The 19,025-nt window shown below is 42.9% G+C and overlaps 1 protein-coding gene across 12 annotated transcripts in view; it reads right to left on the reverse strand.

Moving 5' to 3' along the window:
• ZNF532 (zinc finger protein 532) overlaps positions 1-18,446 on the reverse strand; it is a 51,193-nt gene extending 32,747 nt beyond the window's left edge. Inside the window, exons 1-5 of one of the 12 annotated variants that reach the window (XM_075077823.1) lie at positions 17,113-17,333; positions 15,348-15,457; positions 9,368-10,374; positions 7,345-7,489; positions 1,269-3,628 (exon numbers count right to left, since the gene is read on the reverse strand). In XM_075077823.1, the coding sequence (XP_074933924.1) occupies positions 1,269-3,628; positions 7,345-7,435 (2,451 nt within the window). In that variant the 5' untranslated portion in view covers positions 7,436-7,489; positions 9,368-10,374; positions 15,348-15,457; positions 17,113-17,333. The other 11 variants (XM_075077827.1, XM_075077825.1, XM_075077824.1 and 8 more) reach the window with 11 other exon arrangements.
• Positions 18,447-19,025: the final 579 nt, after the last annotated feature.

The following is a 19,025-nucleotide window of genomic DNA, read 5'->3' on the forward strand; positions in this document are numbered from 1 at the left end:
CATTTCACTAAGAATCCAGGCAATTTCAGCCTAATTCCGCTAGCCAGTTAGTAAAGTAGGAGCTGAGGCAGAGCCACATAATCCATATGCTCAAGATCAATTCCACATTCCAATCTCTTTACATCACTATCCGTAGTGGTGGGCACAGCGTGACTGCTTCACGGCCACAGAACAGGTTTTAAGTTTAATAAACAGATTCTGACAGGAACCTGTCTGCTTTTCCATGACTAGTGCATTTTTTTTCCTAACTGCAGGACTTAAAACATTTATCCTGCATGTTGCTGTGTGATTCCCAGGAATATTCCTGAGACAATCCTGTCTTGATCAGTTTGAGCATGTTTGCAGGTTTTCAGCTTCCCACATAGCAAGAAGCTGCAACACCAAGCTCAACTGAACGCTTTGAAACACACCAGAATCCCTTTTAATTGGCACGCCCCAACAGAAATCCAACTCTATAATTTAATTAATAATCTTAACTCTTATAGGATTATAAAATACATCGCACACTGATTAATATTAACTTTTATTGAATGACGTGTTTCTTTCAGATTAGACCACATACATTAGTGAAGAATTTCTAAATGGTTTGCAAGCTTAACTCATTAGCAACTGTAAGAGGAAAGGAAAACCAACACAAACAAATGGTCACACAGCAAGAAATGCATGCTAGTGAACACCACTTTTCGCTTCTGTTTAAGAAGGACCTGAAGAAAACAGCACGCATATCCTTTCGATAGAATCAGTGTGCCATTTGTTCATTGCCTAGAGTCCCTGTAGGTAAGAGGAATGCCTAGCTCACTTATGGTGCTATATGAAAGTAATAAAAACTGAAGACAAATCAAGAATGAATCACTTAAACGTATCGTTCAGATTGAATAGGTGGGCTGTTAATGAGGGTGCCAATTAAGTGGATTCCACAGGATACTCAAATTCCAAAGCACAGAAAGAATCATTAAAAATTTTCAGTAAAGACCATTATTCATTTCAGTAGTATAATGTTCAGCTGTAAGAAAGCTCATGCTAAATTTTAGTAAAATTATACAGTGCAAGTTTCAGACTTCAGGGCCTAAAAAAATTCTAAGAAAACTCTTATTTAAAAAAATGTTGACATTCACTATGTAAGTGCTTGCAAGATTTTTTTGTGGTTTTCATTTATACTTTTAATCATGGAGGTTCAGATAATTAACATCTAAATGAAAGTAAAAACATATCCAAAGTCTCCTAGGCTTATAGATGAAACATTGGAATTTAAACATATGATACTCTACTTGTCCACTTGTGTCTGCAGCCTGCTGGAAATGAGTTGCAAGAGATGTCTCATCTTGGAAAACTTCATTACACTCCAAACACTTTAGACTATGTCTACAGAGTTTTGACGGATCTTCGTCTAGTGGCATAGCTGGAATGACAGGTGTACTTGCTGGGGCTGATATTACTGTCCCAGTTATGCCAGACTGTATCTTTGTTACAGTATGCGTGCCAACTCCCACAGGGCTTTGAAGCATAGATGTAGCAGTATTGCTCGAAGGAGATGCTATCATTTGATCTGCTGGGACTGGTTTTAAAATCAGGTGTGAACACTGCATTACAACTCCTTTTTCCTTGTGACCACGAGCATGGGAAAGAAGACTGCATTTATTGTAGAAAACTAAATTCTTTGTACAATGATTACACGTCACTTCAATTCGCACACTTCTCCTGTCATAATGCTGAGTCAGGCTCTTCTCAAGAGCAAATGAGTCGCCACACTCCAAACACTTGTAACCTCGTGTTGGTAACGTTATTCCGGCATTGGCAGGGGGACTGAGGTTCGGGATGTAAACTGGTACGGGATTGACACTACTCAGCACCTTATTGAAGGCTTCCACTACAGAGCTTTGTAGAGATGACACCACCTGGACTCGAGACACTTTTTTAGAAGGCTGTGAGGCTGCTGCAGAAATTATTGCCTGCTTTATTTGTTGCTGAGGTTTTGTTAGCACTTGGCGGAGTTCAGAGGTGGTTTGAGCACCTTGAGGCAGAAGATTAAGGTTGGCAAGATGGACTGTCTTTGGCACAAGTTTAGCACTGGCAAGGCTTGATGCTGGCACCACAACAGTCTGCTGTTGTATAGCATTGGCAGCTTTTATAATGGCGCTACTGGCACTCTGCACTGAAGCAGCAGATATTACAGTGGCTTTCACTGTAGTATTGTTAGCAAGCTTCAAATTAATAACTTGTGAACCTGCTGTTTTAACTGCTGAAACGGGGAGAAAGGCAGTAGCCACAGGTTTGATAGTGACCTGTTTTGGTGCAAGTTCTGCAGATGTGACTGCATTGGTGACAACTGTGGACTGGAGAGGAGCTCTAGGAGGAGAGGAAAGAACAGCAGCAGAGGTTGGTGAGGACAGGAGGGATGTCATGGAAGTTACCATAGAAGCAGTCTGCTCTGGCTTTTTACCAGAGTCCAAATCAACTTCTGGCAACACTCTAGTAACAGTTCTCTTGATCTCCCCAGAAGAAGTCTTGATGGTTTTTATGCGAACTTTAGGGATTGCTGGTGTTGACCCTGCAGGAGAAGATGGAGACCCTTTGCTACTGTTTTCACTCGATATACTTCTGGGACTATCAGGTGGTTTGACAGATGGCTTTTTAGCACCATCAATGAGACTCTGAGATTCAGGTGATTTTTCAATAGCCCGGGGACTCTCACTCATGTCTTTTGGTAATGGAGAAGATTCTCTTGAATTAGGCTGTAAATCTTTACTGGTATCTGTAGCTGCCTTTTTAGCACTCAGTGCTGCAATTGCAGCAATGCATGAAGAAAGCTTTGCTGATGACTTTGCTTTGGACTGTGAAATGCTGCCAAGATTTGTTTCACTTTTTTCAGTACTCAATTTTCCATCAAGTACCCTGTTTTCAAGAAGCTTCTCAGAATTGTCTTTTAGTAATTTCTCCTCTGTTTTTCGAGCTTTAAAAGGCTCATAGACACTTAAATTCATAGAGTTTGACTCTGTCTCTCGTTTAGCAACTTTATTTTTATCTACACTAATCGAAACCGGTATTCCAGATTTAATCAAGTTTTCCCCTCCAAGTGCCTTTAGTTTTTCATATTCCTGCTGAGATACAGATCCTGCCAAGACATTTGCTCTGAAATTTGCACGCATCTCCTCTTTATCTGGAGGGTCATCCACCTCAATTTTTTCATCATCATCAAATTCTTCAGCACTTGATATTGGGCTAAACTGGTTGAAACCTGAATCCTTCAGTGTAGTCTCAGAGGCTGACCCATCATCTTTAAGTGACTTCCCTTCATCTTTACTGTAACTATCAAGAGCTGATGATGTTAGAAAGCCATTATGCAAGCCATTGCCTGCAGAATGGTGGCCATCCTTGTCCACTCCTTCAGAAGAATCAATAGTACGCACATTTTTCACAATGACACTCACACCAACATCAGATGATGATGGGGCATGAGAATCTTCATCTGGGTGAGCATTTTGTTTTATGTGGCTTTCATGGTCATCATGTCCAGATTCAATAGCTGCTTTTGGATCAACCATGTCTGGTATGTCAAAGGCTGCAAGAAGGTCATCGAAATCTGGGGTCTTCATATCCCCCATGGTCATGTATTTGATTGTATGCAAATCTGTAAAATAAGCAGAAAGTCATCATCTCAGTATTTTAAGCTCCAATAGCAGAGTCTTACACAAAATAAGCGTATATTCCAATATGCCATGCAAAAAGGTGTTATTTCACTTCTGAAGTAATATTTTCAGAAACTACACATTACAGAACAGTGTTGCAGTACAAGTGTACAGTCACATTATTATACCAAGAGCTACAGTAATCCATCAACTTCACAGACTGTGACCCAGTCATCGCATTCTAGGCACAAATTTCTCTTCAGTGACTGTCTTCCTGTCCCCTCTCCTACAATCCTTCCTCACACATACACTATGACTATGGCAAGATACCTAGACTTTCATGAAAATGATATGAGGCACTTGAAATTCCTCCTAAGTCTAGATTTTCCTTGATATTTACATTACCAACCTGATGAGCCTTCTTGAAGACGGTAACAAATGTGTTTCTACTAGCAGTTAAAGACTGTTGTACTGTTTTCTATAAATTAAATTGCTTTGTAAGAATTATGGAATAAGTGTCTCCCAGTGTTCACAATACTTTCCTTCAGCAGCTCTAATGAAAAATCTGCTGTACCTTCACTACTCCTGACAGGTGTCTCACCTACTTTAAAGACCTCCCATAGCAAAGATTCTACAACCTCCAATGTAATTTATTCCAGTCATTCCCAATTTTCGCTGTTATATGTTTCCTACCGCATAACCTGAATCTTTCTTGATGCAATCTGAATGAATTACATGTGGTTCTATTCACCCATCCCCTTTGCAACAGCACGTTACTCCAAGACCATTATCTCCCTTCAATCGTCTTCTTTTTAGGCTAACCAATTCCAGATCTTTAAGGTTTTCTTTCCCCTCACAGATAACACTTTCCAGATTCTGTGCTTTTTGTTCATCATTGGCCTCTGCTGTTGGGGTTTTTTCTTCCAATTCCCAAACCAAACAGGCTGCTCAAACCTGAAACTTCACAAATGCTGTGTAAAAAGAAAAACTAACTTAGAGTATACTTTTAGATTTAAATCCCACTACAAAATCTGCCTTTTTCCACAGACACTCCAATAATATGCACAGGTGTGCAGGGTAATCACGAGTAGAGATCTAACAAAATCAGTTACAGAAAGCACAGACACCTTTTCATTCTCTTTCATAACCATGCACAGATATGATTTGTGTTGTTGTGACAGAGCTGTTTTTAACATCTTCATAGTTCAGTAATTATCAGTCCAAAGTCAGTATTAAATGTAAAAAGATACTTAACCAAGTAAGCGTTCTTGTTAGAAAGTGCCTGTTTAGGAAGCAACCTGTCTGACCTCTTGCCTTTGTATCAGCACTAAAGGACTGGAAAATATTCTTACTACAGGTCAGTGTTTTCCAGTATCAATTAACATTGGCCATCAGAGAACCATGCTGTGACTAACTGCAACAGTGCTCTCCAGGCTCCTCATATTAACTCAGGTAAGCAAGAAGCTACATGCCCCATGGCAGAAGCTACTTGCCAATGGAGATGCATCCTACAACTTCAGTAGCTCGCTTCCTCCTCATCTAAGCTCATTATCTCGAGGTCTGGAGAGAAACTACTTGCTGACTGTTGAATTCACCTGTAACAATGCTAAGAAAAACTAATCAAAATGCATATATGTTTAAATACGTATTTTTATGCATATCATTATCAACATGGGCAGCACACTAACTGTTCCTCAGAAAGATGCAGTTTATTAAAATGGCATAATCCCTTTGCTCGACAACAATCTAAGACTTACGTATTCATCAATGCTGGCTAATCGTAAGTCATAACAGACTCTAAGAAAGGCAACTGAGGGAAATTTCTCAAGGATACTGGAATACACACGAGTACTAACTCATTTTCATTACACCAAGTCCTTCTGCAGAGCTGAATTCAGCACGTGATTCCCTAGAAAATATGGGTATACCACTGCAACTAAAAGATTTACTCTCTTAATTAACTCATAATTCCTTTACTTAATGGACAATATATAGTAGCTTATCATAGTAAATGCTTATTATCAAGACTTCATAATGCTGGTAATTCTGGTTTTATTGTGTATTTGTTTAATTATAAAATTTTAAAATCCATTTATTCAAAAGCAGGTTTCTAGCCCTCATGCATTTAAAACTAGTAACTGGCATAAAATGTACATAAAGATTTAAGAAGAGACTAGACAAGCAACCAGTACAGCTCAACTCTTGTAGTATAATCAGAAGCTAACCCATCGCATTCAGCACACATTGCAGTAGACACCTTCTGATACCAAAGCAAGATGATTATCACACTCACCACAATTATAAAGGCAGTTACCTAATAAATACAAAAATATATATACACATAATATCAAAATTACAAAGGTCGCCTAAGAGCTGAAGATTCCCAAGACCAAAGCATATCAAATCCATGTAAAACCATACAAAGTCTTGATCGACAGTTTTTCATTGTTCAAGATACTAATTATTTGCACTCTGTGCATTTGTCCATAGGTGTCCTTTTACAGTTATTATATACACTCAAAAAGAACTAGAAAGTCTTCGTAGTCTAAAACTTCCTCTAATTACATATACTGGCGTTTAATTAACATTTAGCAACAGCAATGAACTAAGTAAAGGCCCACTTACACAGTATTTTATCCAAGTACGTTCAAGGCAAAACTGTGTAGCAGAGAAGATGCATCTGTCCTTTACTGAGAAACTCCATTAGGCCCATTCCAAATGGATTCTTTTGAGAGATCATCCCAAGAGGTCTGCAGAGCTAAGATCATAAATTTATCCATAAAGAGCACACTGCATAAAGTCGTAACTGTCTTTCAGGTGTACGCAGAAGGAACAACTCCCATGCTCTACCAGAACATGAGAATGGAATGGTTTGTTCTGCATGGGGGACCCAGAATTACTGCTGCCCTTATGAAGAACCTCTCCCATTCTTCAAACTTTTAAAGCAATCTAAGTTAAACAAAAGGGACAAAAGACATGGTCAGTCGTGGTAAACAAGAAAGCAACGTTGTAACCTGGACATTTTATTCATCTCTTCCTCACTATTCTAATACTCAATTTTAAGATTCAGTATATAAGCTATGTTTCTACCAGAGCCAGGACTCTGAAGCCACATTCCTCCCTTTCTTTCCCTCTGAAAACCTTTCAGTAACTCCTTCCCTTAAGGATAAAACTCTGCCTTTTAGGCAAGATCAAAATCAACTGACACCTTGGCTGCCAGACAAGCTGTTAGCCTATCCCTTCTCTGGGCCAACATGATGCCTGTAAATACTTCAGAACAGGAAATGAGGCAAGTTCCTGGTTCCCTAGGAAATCGTGATTTTCCAGGAACTGGAATTTCTTCGAGAACTGCTTTTAATCCGCTGAAATCAAAGCTCAGTGTCTCCAAAGAGACACACAAAGGTGTAAAAACCTAGCATCAGAGGGCTGCCATTAAGATGACCTTCAGAACTGAACTGAGAAACTGCACAGAAGGCGTGTAATCAATGACACGTTCCTCAAACTAAACGAACAAAAACATATTTAAAGAAACAACCTGCAAGACTTCCACCTCCTCAAACACCTTTGTCTGAAATAGAATTTTTTAAATCTTTAGTTTCTAAATAATAGAAACAAAATTCACCTCAAAACAGGGAATGCTAACTTGAAGTCTGTATTATGAAGAAAAATGGATAGCTGATACAATAAATTAAACACCCCTAATTTTGTGGGTACTCACACGAAGAGTCAGTTCTTAGATTTACTGACTCTGTCCAAAGTAGTATTTTCAGACGACAGTCTCCCTTTGTAACATTCCCTTTCCTTCCCATGGACTAGTTCCACTTCCTGCCTCTCCACTTGGCTGTCTGCTGATGTTGTAAGGTCTGCAAGATGTGCAAGATCTTTAGGGTGCTTGAATTACTTGAGAAAAGTTATTAAAGAAAATCAGTTCCTTTAAAAATTCAAGCATTACTTTGTTTACTGATTATTCAATGATAAAAGTAAGGAAAAAGGAAGAAAAATCTGGATATGGCCAATAGGAACTACATAGCTAGAGAGCCATGGAGCAGTGAGCTGCAATGCTTCTGGGTTCTGGTTTTTTGATGGTGGATGTTAGGACTCCTGGGAAGACACCAGTGAGTCTTAAAAACGTAAGATAGCAGACTCTGAATATATTTACTTCATGATTTCCATTAATCAATTCGGCGACAACGTCCACCCCTATGTGTGCATCAATGTCTTAACAAAATACAAGGTGCGAATTAAGTTCTGGAGGATAAACCCAGATTGTTTTGTTTGTGTTCATGCTTTTTTTCGAAGCAGGTGTGCATGACTTGCTACATTCTTCCTTCTTTGGAAACACATCTGAAATAAGTGCTTCCTATGAACAGCATGAAGAAAATGGCACAGCTTTTTAGCCAAAGGAAGATACTCCTTGACTGTTCCACTGTCTTACTTTTCCCGGTTAGCCTTTTTACTCCAGCTCATCTGACAACACATTCCACAGAAGCACTCGCTTGGGTAATTATGTCAAAACAAGAACCAGTCCATGAGAACTCTCTACTGATAGCAGAAGAAGCAAGCAGGACAAGAATTTGATGCTACACCCATGAGAAATAGTTAAGTCCTTGTAAACCTTTTGGGGCCTTCATAATCTGGCTGCTAAGATGGAAACCCTAAGGATGTATTCAAAGATTTTAAAAGGCTGATCTCCAGAAAAAGGGGAAAACATCTGCAAGACGTAATGCATCCATGAGCTCCTGCCCTATCATTGGGGATTTCAGAAAACATTTTGAAATACTGCTTTCTTACAGCAACTATTTGTGTAGATGTGAGGAAGGCTCAAATATGCAGTGACATGAATAGCAACCAAAGAAGTATCAGGGCTTAGAAATAAATAACTGCTTCTGAAGGACTGATAAAGGCAGTTTTGTTTTACCACATGGAATTTTTGTCACTCCTCCTCAAGCCCTGTAACTATAACTGTTCCAGGAGGAACGACTCCAGCCATTAGAGGAAAAACAAATCAACCTTCCCTTTCATGTACTCTGCCAAGGTGGGGGAGCAAAGAAACATACAGAAGAAAAAATTTTTTCTCACTTTCTAAATATTATTTGTCTTGTAGCCTGGGCTTTAGGACAGCTGCAGATGGGGCACAGACCAAGCTGCCAGTAACTTGCTGCTGAAATTAAAAGGTGTCTTTTGGTGTAAAGCTAAGCAATTGTAAACACTCAAACCAGACCCCTTTTGGGGAAGTTCAACAGCCTAATGAAGACAAAGAAACAGATTCATCTGGCAGCTCCCAGACAGGTCCTATCTCCAAACCACTCAAAACTCTGATTTTTGTCTGTCGGTACAACAACAACTTCAAGCTTTCCAGGCCTAGCAATGACAAATAATCCTCCTCCCTTTTCAATACTTTCCCAATTAAAACTCAACCACAAGTCTGGTGACTCTTAAAGCAATTGCTTTAACTGTCTGTACTAGCACTGTCTCATCTACCATATTAAATTTAAATTCCTACCCTTTGCCTTCAAATCCCACATAGCTGTCTATACTTACAATATGTAACTCCATGCTTGTGTTCAAACAACTACTCAACTCAAGCTTCCCTCAGCAGCAAGTCTGTTTACTATTTAAGGAAACAGGAAAAAATACAACTCCAATTTTCATCTACCTATAGAATTCATGTTCTTGTGACTACCTTCCTTTAGTTTCCCTGAACTCTTTCTACAGTTTTTATCTCCATTTGTACTACGTACGGTTGGGGACCATTCACTCTTTAGGGGACAGATCCTTTCCTTTGTATGTCCTTCAAAGAAAAATCAGCATTCTTTTTGGTACTGTGAAAACAAGAGCATTGAGACACCACTTTTCAGTGTCTAGCACAAGCTTAATATCTTGATCCTGGAAGAATACTTCTGGTATAACCATATATAATAATTATTCTGTTATAGTTGGACTGGTATAAATTCACAGTTAGACACGCTATTCCAGAACAAAATTCTGATAATCTGGTATAATTATTCCACTTCTAAATGTAAGTAATGATGCCTAAATAACATCATGCTCATTCTGGATCAAAATGCCTACACAGAGAGCAATACCAGCCTAACCAGCATAAAAACTTTTTAAAAAAATTTCTCTAATGTTATGCCAAGAAATTTCATCAGGTAGAGAAGACTTCAGTGATTCAATCAGAATCAGAGTAATATATATCTAAACATTAGACAAATATCAGCCTAATACACAGATTATGAGCAGTTCATTAGTTATTAAACATAGATTAGTAAATATGACTGACTAACACTTCTGATTATTTACTTTGAAAGCTAGGTATCTGAAGGAAAGACAAAAGCAATATGCTAATTCAACCACCAAACCTTCTTCAGGAAATGAGAACCACATCTCATATCACAGCTTGGTGTGGTTTGAAACACTCAGCAGGCAAGTAGGATATGCACGAGGCCACTTTAACCACAATCAGCAATGCCTATCATATTCACATAAAATACAGGTTCCTTTTCACTTATCAAAGGTCCCATGACTTGTTACTGTTGCAAAACTCGGACAGATTCCTGCTTCCAGAAATATAACTTTCAAAATAGGCAGCATTTTGATTTCTTAAGATAAAGGTCTCATTTACCATCCACAGTATCAATAAAGTCATGCCAGTCCTTATGTAAATATATTTATGAAGTATGGGGTGGTTTACAGTTAAAATTTATACCAAGCAATCTGATATTTCAACATTATGTACTGTATATATCTGCTTTAAAAAAAAAAAAAAAAAAAGGAAAAGCAAATTTGTCTCCATGCACACACCTCGATGAAAACCAGAATGCAAATTCAGATTTCTCTTACTCAGAGAACATTCTACTACTTTTCTTCCTCCCTCCTCCCCCTCAAAAAAAACTTTGGAGGATAAGTATTAGCCCAGTATTTCAGTAGCTTTTCTTTTTTTTTTTTAACTCAGTACAGTAACCTTGCTGCTAACAGTTTCAGCAGAATTTCAAGATTTATTTATTTGCTACTAGCCCAAAGAAGTTTTCAACAGGCATTCCACAGAATCTCAGAATAGCTGAGGTTGAAAAGGACCTCTGGAACTCCAACTTCTCTGCCCAAAGCTGGGACAGCTATAGCAGGACCCTCAGGAGGTCGTCCGGTCAGGTTTTGAGTATATCCAAAGATGGAAACCCCAAAACCTCTCAAGGCAACAGGTTCCAGCATTTCACCACCCTCACAGTAAAAAGGATTTAAACGATTAATTAGCATTCAGACCTACTCACATTCACTTGCCTTACCACCCACTCATGACAATATCTAAACGCATTTTTAGAGTGTACCATCAAACCGAAGCAAGCTACAGCAGCTTATCAAATCACTGCCCATATGCTGCTGATCCAGAGCACAATCCTAGCTCATGCCATGGTCAGGTAGAACATTTTGGAATTGGGACAGGGTAAGAAGCTACACAAAGCTCAGCTAGCGGTTGTGATTTACAAGGCTGTCTCTGCGGCCTGTTTCCACAGCAGGCGGTACCAGTTCACATTTGACTTTGATCTACTTTCATGCGAGCTGCATGATTAAGATGCTATAAACAAATCCAGATGTCGTAAGGAAGAAAAAAAACCTGAATGGGAACCTTTCTCAACTATTAATCCAAAATATTGTTCAATATTATACACAAAAAGACAACGTTATTTTAGAATAATGGCTAAAATATTTACAAAAGTATAAAAAATTATTTAACTAACCCATTCCTCCATTCTACTTTTATTCATCTAGTTCTAGAATACCACAGAAGCCTGTTAATCCAAACAGTGGCTGCAAGAGCTGTTTTAAACTAGCAAATGCTGAAAACAAACAAGCAATAAAACCACCAAAGTCAATGCATTACCAAATGTATTCTGTTGATATGAATTAAAGTGCAGTTTGGTCATAATTGTTTACAATATTTTAAATGTCTCAGTTCAGGAGTGTCTTCCATACAGATTTTGGAAGTTCAAAATCACATACACCAGGAATGAAAGCAATGGCGACAAATTACATTTGGGATAGGAGAAAATGGAAATCATGCAAAAAAAAGAGTCACAAAGATACTGAGTGGCACTCACGATATGTTCATGGTGTATTGTTGTAACCTGGCATAGAGACAGGCCTACAGTTCATGTGTATGCACACTGTCTTTTGCTGGTAAACAAAATAATTTGTGAGTCCTCAGAGGCCACGAGGATGATACTTATCTCCACATACCAAATGCAGATGCTGTTGCAGCCAGACTAAAACTTGAGAATTTATGTTGCCTTGTGTGCTGTTAATTCATACAGGCAGAACTTTTTCCAATCAGTTTGCCCATGGATTCAGGTCTAGAGCCTTAGGAATACAAGATCTCTGCAGAGGAGTATCTTATTCAGTCTTAATGCGAGGTATGGCAAAGTGCTATTTGTGCATATCGCTCGGCTGAGTTTTGCAATGACAGATTGCCATGCCACGTCAAACCAACAAGTAAGATATCCCCAAAAGGAATCTGAGTTGTTTTACAACTGTAGGCATGTTACCACCATTTTAAAAACATATCCATCTCTATAACTGATTATAAAACAACAGGTAGCTGTCTTTGTCCTCTTCTCTACTACATCCTGCATCTGATTACAGATCCTTCTTATCTGACCTGTTAAAAGATGAGCCATTTTCCCCTGCGATAGGTATAATTAAGTAAAGACAGTTCTTGAGAATTTTTGTTTTCTTAAGCAAATTTCTATGGGTATTTTTTGACAGCCAAAATAGAATTGCTTGTAGTTTATGACTCCTTAGAAGCCTCATCTTGTAGTCTAACTCCTCCATTTGTAACTTTTTTTTTTTTTTTCTTTTCCAAAATGGGTATCTCAAGTTCTCTTTGGGCAGGAGAAAACAGGAAGGGAAAGAGAAGCGACATTTGAAGTCTGTCCATTTCCTCTTCCCACACCACCACTGAACTACCTCTAGCACAGTTTAAAGAGAACCACATGCAACTGGTTCAAAGTTCACTACTATCAGTCGTTGGCTAGCAAAACGAACTGGGGCATTTCAACACACGAGCCATGTATCTCCTTTCCCACATCACAGGGAGCTGAGCAGACCACCTCTATTTACAGCTGACCAGATGAAAACTACCTGTATTTATCGAGAGATCCAGTTAAGGTTTTGGGCCTAGCAACTTCCTGAATTTCTCCTAAAATGGAGATGAATACATGAAAAGCAGGTAAATGCCCATACCATTCTTTCTGCACTCTACTTAAAAATTAATTATAAAAATGGCTTAATTTTGTACTTTGTATGTAAAATGGGCTGGGACACTAACACGTGAATGATTCAGATGTGCAACAATAATGAATAGAATTTTGTGATTCCCAATTTAATGCAAATTTGAATCACATTCTAAATGGCACTTGCTTCCTGCCTATTTCCTTTAATGTACTTTTTTAAGTGGATGGCAATTCTTACTCAAAAACAGCATGAAGCAGCTGCAGACAATCTCGGTGAGAGCACTCCAAGACAGGCAGGGCCCGTCTGTGCAACACTAGCAACAAACAGGCCCTACAACATTCGGGTCAAGTTTTAGTTTTGGTTTTTTTTTTTTTAAACATATATTCCCAGCAATCTGTATGCATATTTGTATTTTAACACATGTTCATACTTCTAAGAAAACCACGTTTAGTTAATTCATTCAAAAGAGGCTTGGAACTTGATAAATCATTACCCTTATTCTCAAGATCATATACCTAAGACAAGCCTCATTGCAAAATGAGAGCATGATTGCTGATACAGAGGACCAACCCTCCAGCATTAAGCATCATTTTCTGCTGGAAAGCTGGCCTACGGGCAAAATCAAGATTTCCTGGTGAAGAGCATTTACAAATAATATTAGACTAAAAAAATAAAACTCACCAAGAACACTGCGGACTCCAGCATCTATTCAGGTTTCTCATCTTACAGCCTACAAAAATCCCTGCAAAATCAAAACCTCCTTTGCTAAAAATAAAAATTCATAGTAGAGAACATGTTCAAAAATCCAAACAAAACAGATGTCACAGAATTCCGTGACAATTCAAGAACTTACAATTTTAAAACTGCTTACTATTCTGGTAGAAAAAAAAAAAAAAACAACAAAAAACTAAACGGTGTTCTCATGTAACGTGAATTTTAGCTGACACTTCGAAAAGAACATGCATCAGCAATAGATAGTATTCCTATCATGCAACAAGAATTCATGTTTGCCAGCATAATTTTGCTACAGATGTCTATAGTCAAATATAGAGCCTCTGCATCCAAACTATGAAAAATACTAACAGAAATCAGCCCAGTGATCTGTTAGGCATTTTGCTCTACCACACAAGCTATTTACTGTCCTATCAAATCTGAGAAACAACACATTGTAGCTGCATTAAAACCGACAAAACCATAACTTCAGGCTAAACATTAGCATGTTATTTTCACTTTTCTACAATTAATATATAAATACCTTACGTAATCTACTGCAGTCAGAAATAAAACGGTTCCCTTGTATTGTCACTCTGATGCAGGCACTCTGTCTATCATCAGCCACCATACAACTTACCCAATATCCACAACCTCTCAAGGCTTTTAAGACTGTCTACTTTATTCTGCTGAGCACAGAGGAAAAGACCCTCATTTCACACTAGAACAGAACATTTTCAATGCCTCCATGTTTATCTTGATTGTAGACTACCAAACTAGCTAACACAGCCAGGAGTGGTCAGATTTTTTTAAAAATCATACTGGTTAAGATTCTAGAGTTGCTGATTTCCTGTTATAGGAAGTAACAGTTCTAGCAAAAGAATCCCCAAGGCAAAATGTTTAGTGTTCCAATGTGTAAGCTCTAACAGCCTTTGTTCTTCCCTTTGCTATATTCATTACTGCTTCCTTCTCTCTCCCCCTCTCTGAATCCTTCAGCTTTCAGTATAAGATACAAATGCCAGCTCAAATTTAAGTACACATTTATTTTTCAGATGAGAGGGAAAAAAAATCCTATCCATTATCCATTGCTTTGAGTTAAAAGTAGTCATCCCTCAGGAGCTGATGCACTGCCCATCCGGTTTCCTACTCTTATTTCATTACTGCACAATATTATAATTCATGCCACTAATAACCCACTGGAGCTCCATCAAACCTCTAAAATACATCTTTCCTCTTGGCTGCTGCAAAATCCTCCCTGGGTTACAACAGTTTAAGAAACACCATCCATACTATTTATTTTATATGGGTTTTTTTCTACATAGGCTATATTAAGTACATGTTTAACACTGAAGACCTGAAATCAGAAGTAAGTCTCAGGTTACTCAGATATGGCCAAACAAGCAACCTTTAAATAATTAGACAGCAAATTCTGAATGTGTAAATGCTGTAATACAACACAGAACTGTTCACTGCCATGTGGTCCACAATTTATGATTGTCACTCAGAGGCCTATTCCGTATCACTACATTGTGAAAATATCTGTATCTGGATATAAGATATTTCAATGAAAATACTGTATTTAGCCAAGATATCAGTAAGTCTTTACAAATAATAACTTTAATCCTATTAAAACTGGAGGATGTTAATAGCATTTCTTTAGTAATACTTAAAAAATTGTCTCTTTACTAATGTGCCAAGTGTGCAATCAGGAGCCAGATTTACTTTTCACATGCATGTATGTTCATGCTATTGTTATAGTCATACCAAAACACCACATCTCACCTTGTGAACCTTGACCTCTGAAAGATTTTTTTAGCCAATGCTCAGTTACTGCCACAGATGCATTACCTCTGCAAATATGAAAGGGTTAAAGGCAGCCCCAATCAATAGGCCTACAAGGAGAAGAAAAAAAAAAAAAGGGAAAACGAGTATGCCTTACAGCATCTTTGCAATGCTTTTATGCACAATTCTACAACAATATTGTTTCCTTTTGGCCTTACAGAAAGGCATAGCAACCCCCCCCAACGTCTCCTGAAGAAGAAAACCACAAGACAGCACCCTGTAAATAAAACAGCATGCAAAGCAGCATTCTTCAGTCACAAGCATAACAATTACAAATCATTCAATCAATTTTATTTAGTTTAGTTTTAAAATAGACTGCATAACCAGTGTCCCACCCTTGCAAAGCAAAAATATTTTAATAAGGGTCATAAATCTCAGCTCTTGCCCATTCCTTAAGCATAAAAAGGCACGAAAAGCCAAAGTAATCTCAGTTACTGCAAATATGTACATTCACATACAGAATCCTTTATGACTATATTAGCCACATACCAGTGCTGTGTGTCTAAAGTGTGCATTCACATACTGTTTTGGGATGGTATCTTTCTGCAAGCTCCTCTGCTTTTGGCTGCCATGAAGGGAGGAAGCTATCCCACTGTAGTAGCTCAGTGACTGCATTGTGTTCAGGAGCTGATCTGCCTCAAACCAGTTCCAGCCGGTTCTGGTCACCCTACATAAAAAGCTATGGCAACCCTCGCTGAGTTGCCAACAAGTCCCTGAAAATCGCCGGGGCTCTTTTTTCTGAGGTGGTGGGGACGGCCGCAGCCCTGTCCCCCTGCTCCCCTCGTGCCCGGCCCACGCAGCCCCCTTGCTCCCCAGTGCCGCCCCACACGCTCCGTTCCTCTCCTCCCCCACTTACCTCCCACAACCTGGCTGAAAGCTGTGAGTGTGTGCGTGCCTGTCTGTAGCTAACAAAGAGACCGCAATAAAAATCCTCATAGGATCTCTCTTGCAGCACCAGGCAGGCTCGGCCACAGCACTGGGAGACAGACTGCTAACCAAGGACCGCTCCCCCCTCTCTGCTCCCCACAGCACAAGGGGTGGCTGCTGATCAACGTCACATCTGCCCCCTCATGCCCACGGCCGTGGGGTGGCCGATCAAGGTCTTCTCCCATCCGCCCTCCCCACTCCTCGCTGCATCTGGGGCCGCTTGAATGGCATTTTCTCTTCTCTGCACAGCGTTACTACAAAGATTACCCACAAACGCACCTCCCTCCCCTCAAGAAATCCATTTCCGCAGCAGCGAGATGCCTGCAAAATAGTTCCTTTGCCCCCTCCTAGCAGCACCGAGCTGGCTGCTGAGCTGATTTTTTTTTTTTTTTTTGCTATTCAACTATCCTTGAGGCACTGAAAAGCAAGCTGCAGACCCATGCCTGACCAGCCCCCCCCACCCCGCCTTCCCACCCCCACAGCTGTGGGGGAGGCCAGGACACAGCTCTGCGGTTCCCACCCCGCAAAGATGGCTGCTGATTAGAGCCGCTTGCTCGGTCCTACATCCCTCTCTGGGGCAATTCTTCATGAAGGTCACAGCTCCCTATGGTGCCAAAGTCCCTCCAGAGGAGGGCTCTGCACCCACCTTTGCCCATGGCAGCTTTGCTCCTGGCTCGCTCCCCCTTCTTCCTCTGCCACCCAGGGCCTTCCTCCTGTGTGGCTGACAGTCACCCCAAACTGAGACGTTATTCACCCCGCTCCTGTTTTGGCTACTCACCCTTGCACTGGTACAACCAGTAACTACCTCCGCCTACACGCCAAGCCCCATCCTCTCCGGGATCTGCTGTGAGATGGCTCTTCAGCAAGGCTTTCCTCCAAGCCAGCTGCCACGCTAGGCTACACCAACCAGCCCCTCTGCTCTCCGGGCTGCACCTGTAACTGTTAGCAGAGGTCTCGGGCACAACCCTTCACCCCCCCCTTCCCCTGCGGAGAGAGCTGGATCTGGCACTTTCTCCACATCCCTCATCCCCACCCCATTCTGGGGAAAACGACCATGTTCTTCCGCTGTCTCAGCCCCGTCTTCTCTGCACGGGCAGCTCCAGCCGGCCCTCCCTCAGCCCCTCAGCCCGGGCGGGCTGCTCCCGCCTCTGCGGGCCGCCGCGGCCCCGGGCACCTCGCTAGCGGCCCGCAGCCCCCTCCCCTCAGCGCGGCGCCCGCGCCCCCCCCGCCGGGCCAGGTGGCTCCCTGGTCCAGGGTCGGCCCTACCCGAGCGGGCCCTATCGAGCCCGACCCGGCAGGAACGGCCCCCGCGAGGCGCTGGGGAGGCCTGGGGAGGGGAGGTGGCGGGGAGAACGGCCGAGCGTGGGAGGGAGTGGGGGAGGCGGCGGGGTGGCCACGTCCGAGCGACACCCCCCCCCACCCCCGAGGCCAAGCCGGCCCGAAGCCGCCGGCCCTGGCGGCCCCGGTGCTCGGGTGGCCGCGGGGCTCCGGCGGCAGCCGCCGCCCTCGCAGCGCCCCCGCTCCGGAGCGGCCCGAGCCGAGCAGGCCCGGCAGGCCGCTCTGCCGCAGGCTGCCCGCGGCGCGGCAGGGCCTGCGCGCAGGCGAGGCGGGAGCCGGGCCGGGAGGAAGGCGACCCCCACCGCATGCAAACTCCGCACCCCCATGCAAACACACCTGCTGCGGCCCCGCGGCCCGGCCGCGGCTGCTCCGGCCGGCGGCCTCAGGCGGGCATGGCTAAGGTCCGCGCTGCCTCGGCCGCCTGCGGAGCGGCCTGGCTAAGAGATGGTGGAACATAATGGCAGGGAGGCTCTGCCGGGACTGAGGAGAAGGTGGGGGTGGGGGTGCCTCGGCTTGCACAGATGGGGGAGACGCTCCCGTGTGATTCCGTGTGAAACGGCTCCCTGGAGTGTGCCGGGGGCGGGGAGGGCTGCCGCTGCCTCCGAGCGCTCCGCGGGCAGGCGCCGGGGCCGGGGCCGGGCAGGTCGCGGCCTCCCGCAGCCCCGTGGGGCTTCCCCGCTCTGCTGCGGCGCCCGCCGAGCCCCGGCGGCCAGGGAATCCCGCCCCGAGAGGGAACGAGCGGTGCCGGCGGGCCGGTTCCAAGTCCTCCCCCGGTGCTCACCGCGGCCCTGCTGGCAGGGACGGGGCAGGCCCGCTGCGACGCCAGCGGCGGCCCCGGCCCCGCGGGAAGCCCTGCCCGGAGCCGCGAGGTCGTGCGCCTCGGTGCCCGCCCAGGCTGCGAGGGTCTCCCTTTCCTCGAACGCCTCGGACCTCGCAGTGCGTGGGGGGCGCAGAGCCCCGAGCAGCGACGGCAGGCCTCTGCCCGCGGCCGGGTGTGTGCCTCCCGCCGGGCCTCGTTGCCAGCGTTATGGTTCTAAGTCAACAAAGGACGGGAGAAATGACGCGTTGTTAAATCAGATGTTTCGTTTCCTTCACAAGCATGGCTCTGCACCATGGCTCCTCTGGAAGTTGAGGGGTCACAATGCCGCTTTTGCTGCCAGCACAGGGGTGGCTGCGTGGGTTGGCCAGGGACGTAGCAAGCCCCTGTGGCCTGGGCGGCAACGGGATGGCGGGCTGGCCTGGCCGTCGCCTTCCCTGCTGCACGCCCCACCGACGAGAGCCTCACCGGTGTGAGCCGTCCTAACGCACCACGTGCTCAAAACAATCACAGCGCAGAACTTCCTGTATTGGCGC

This window comes from Phalacrocorax aristotelis, chromosome W (genome assembly GCF_949628215.1).
Source record: "Phalacrocorax aristotelis chromosome W, bGulAri2.1, whole genome shotgun sequence".
NCBI classification, from domain to species: domain Eukaryota; kingdom Metazoa; phylum Chordata; class Aves; order Suliformes; family Phalacrocoracidae; genus Phalacrocorax; species Phalacrocorax aristotelis.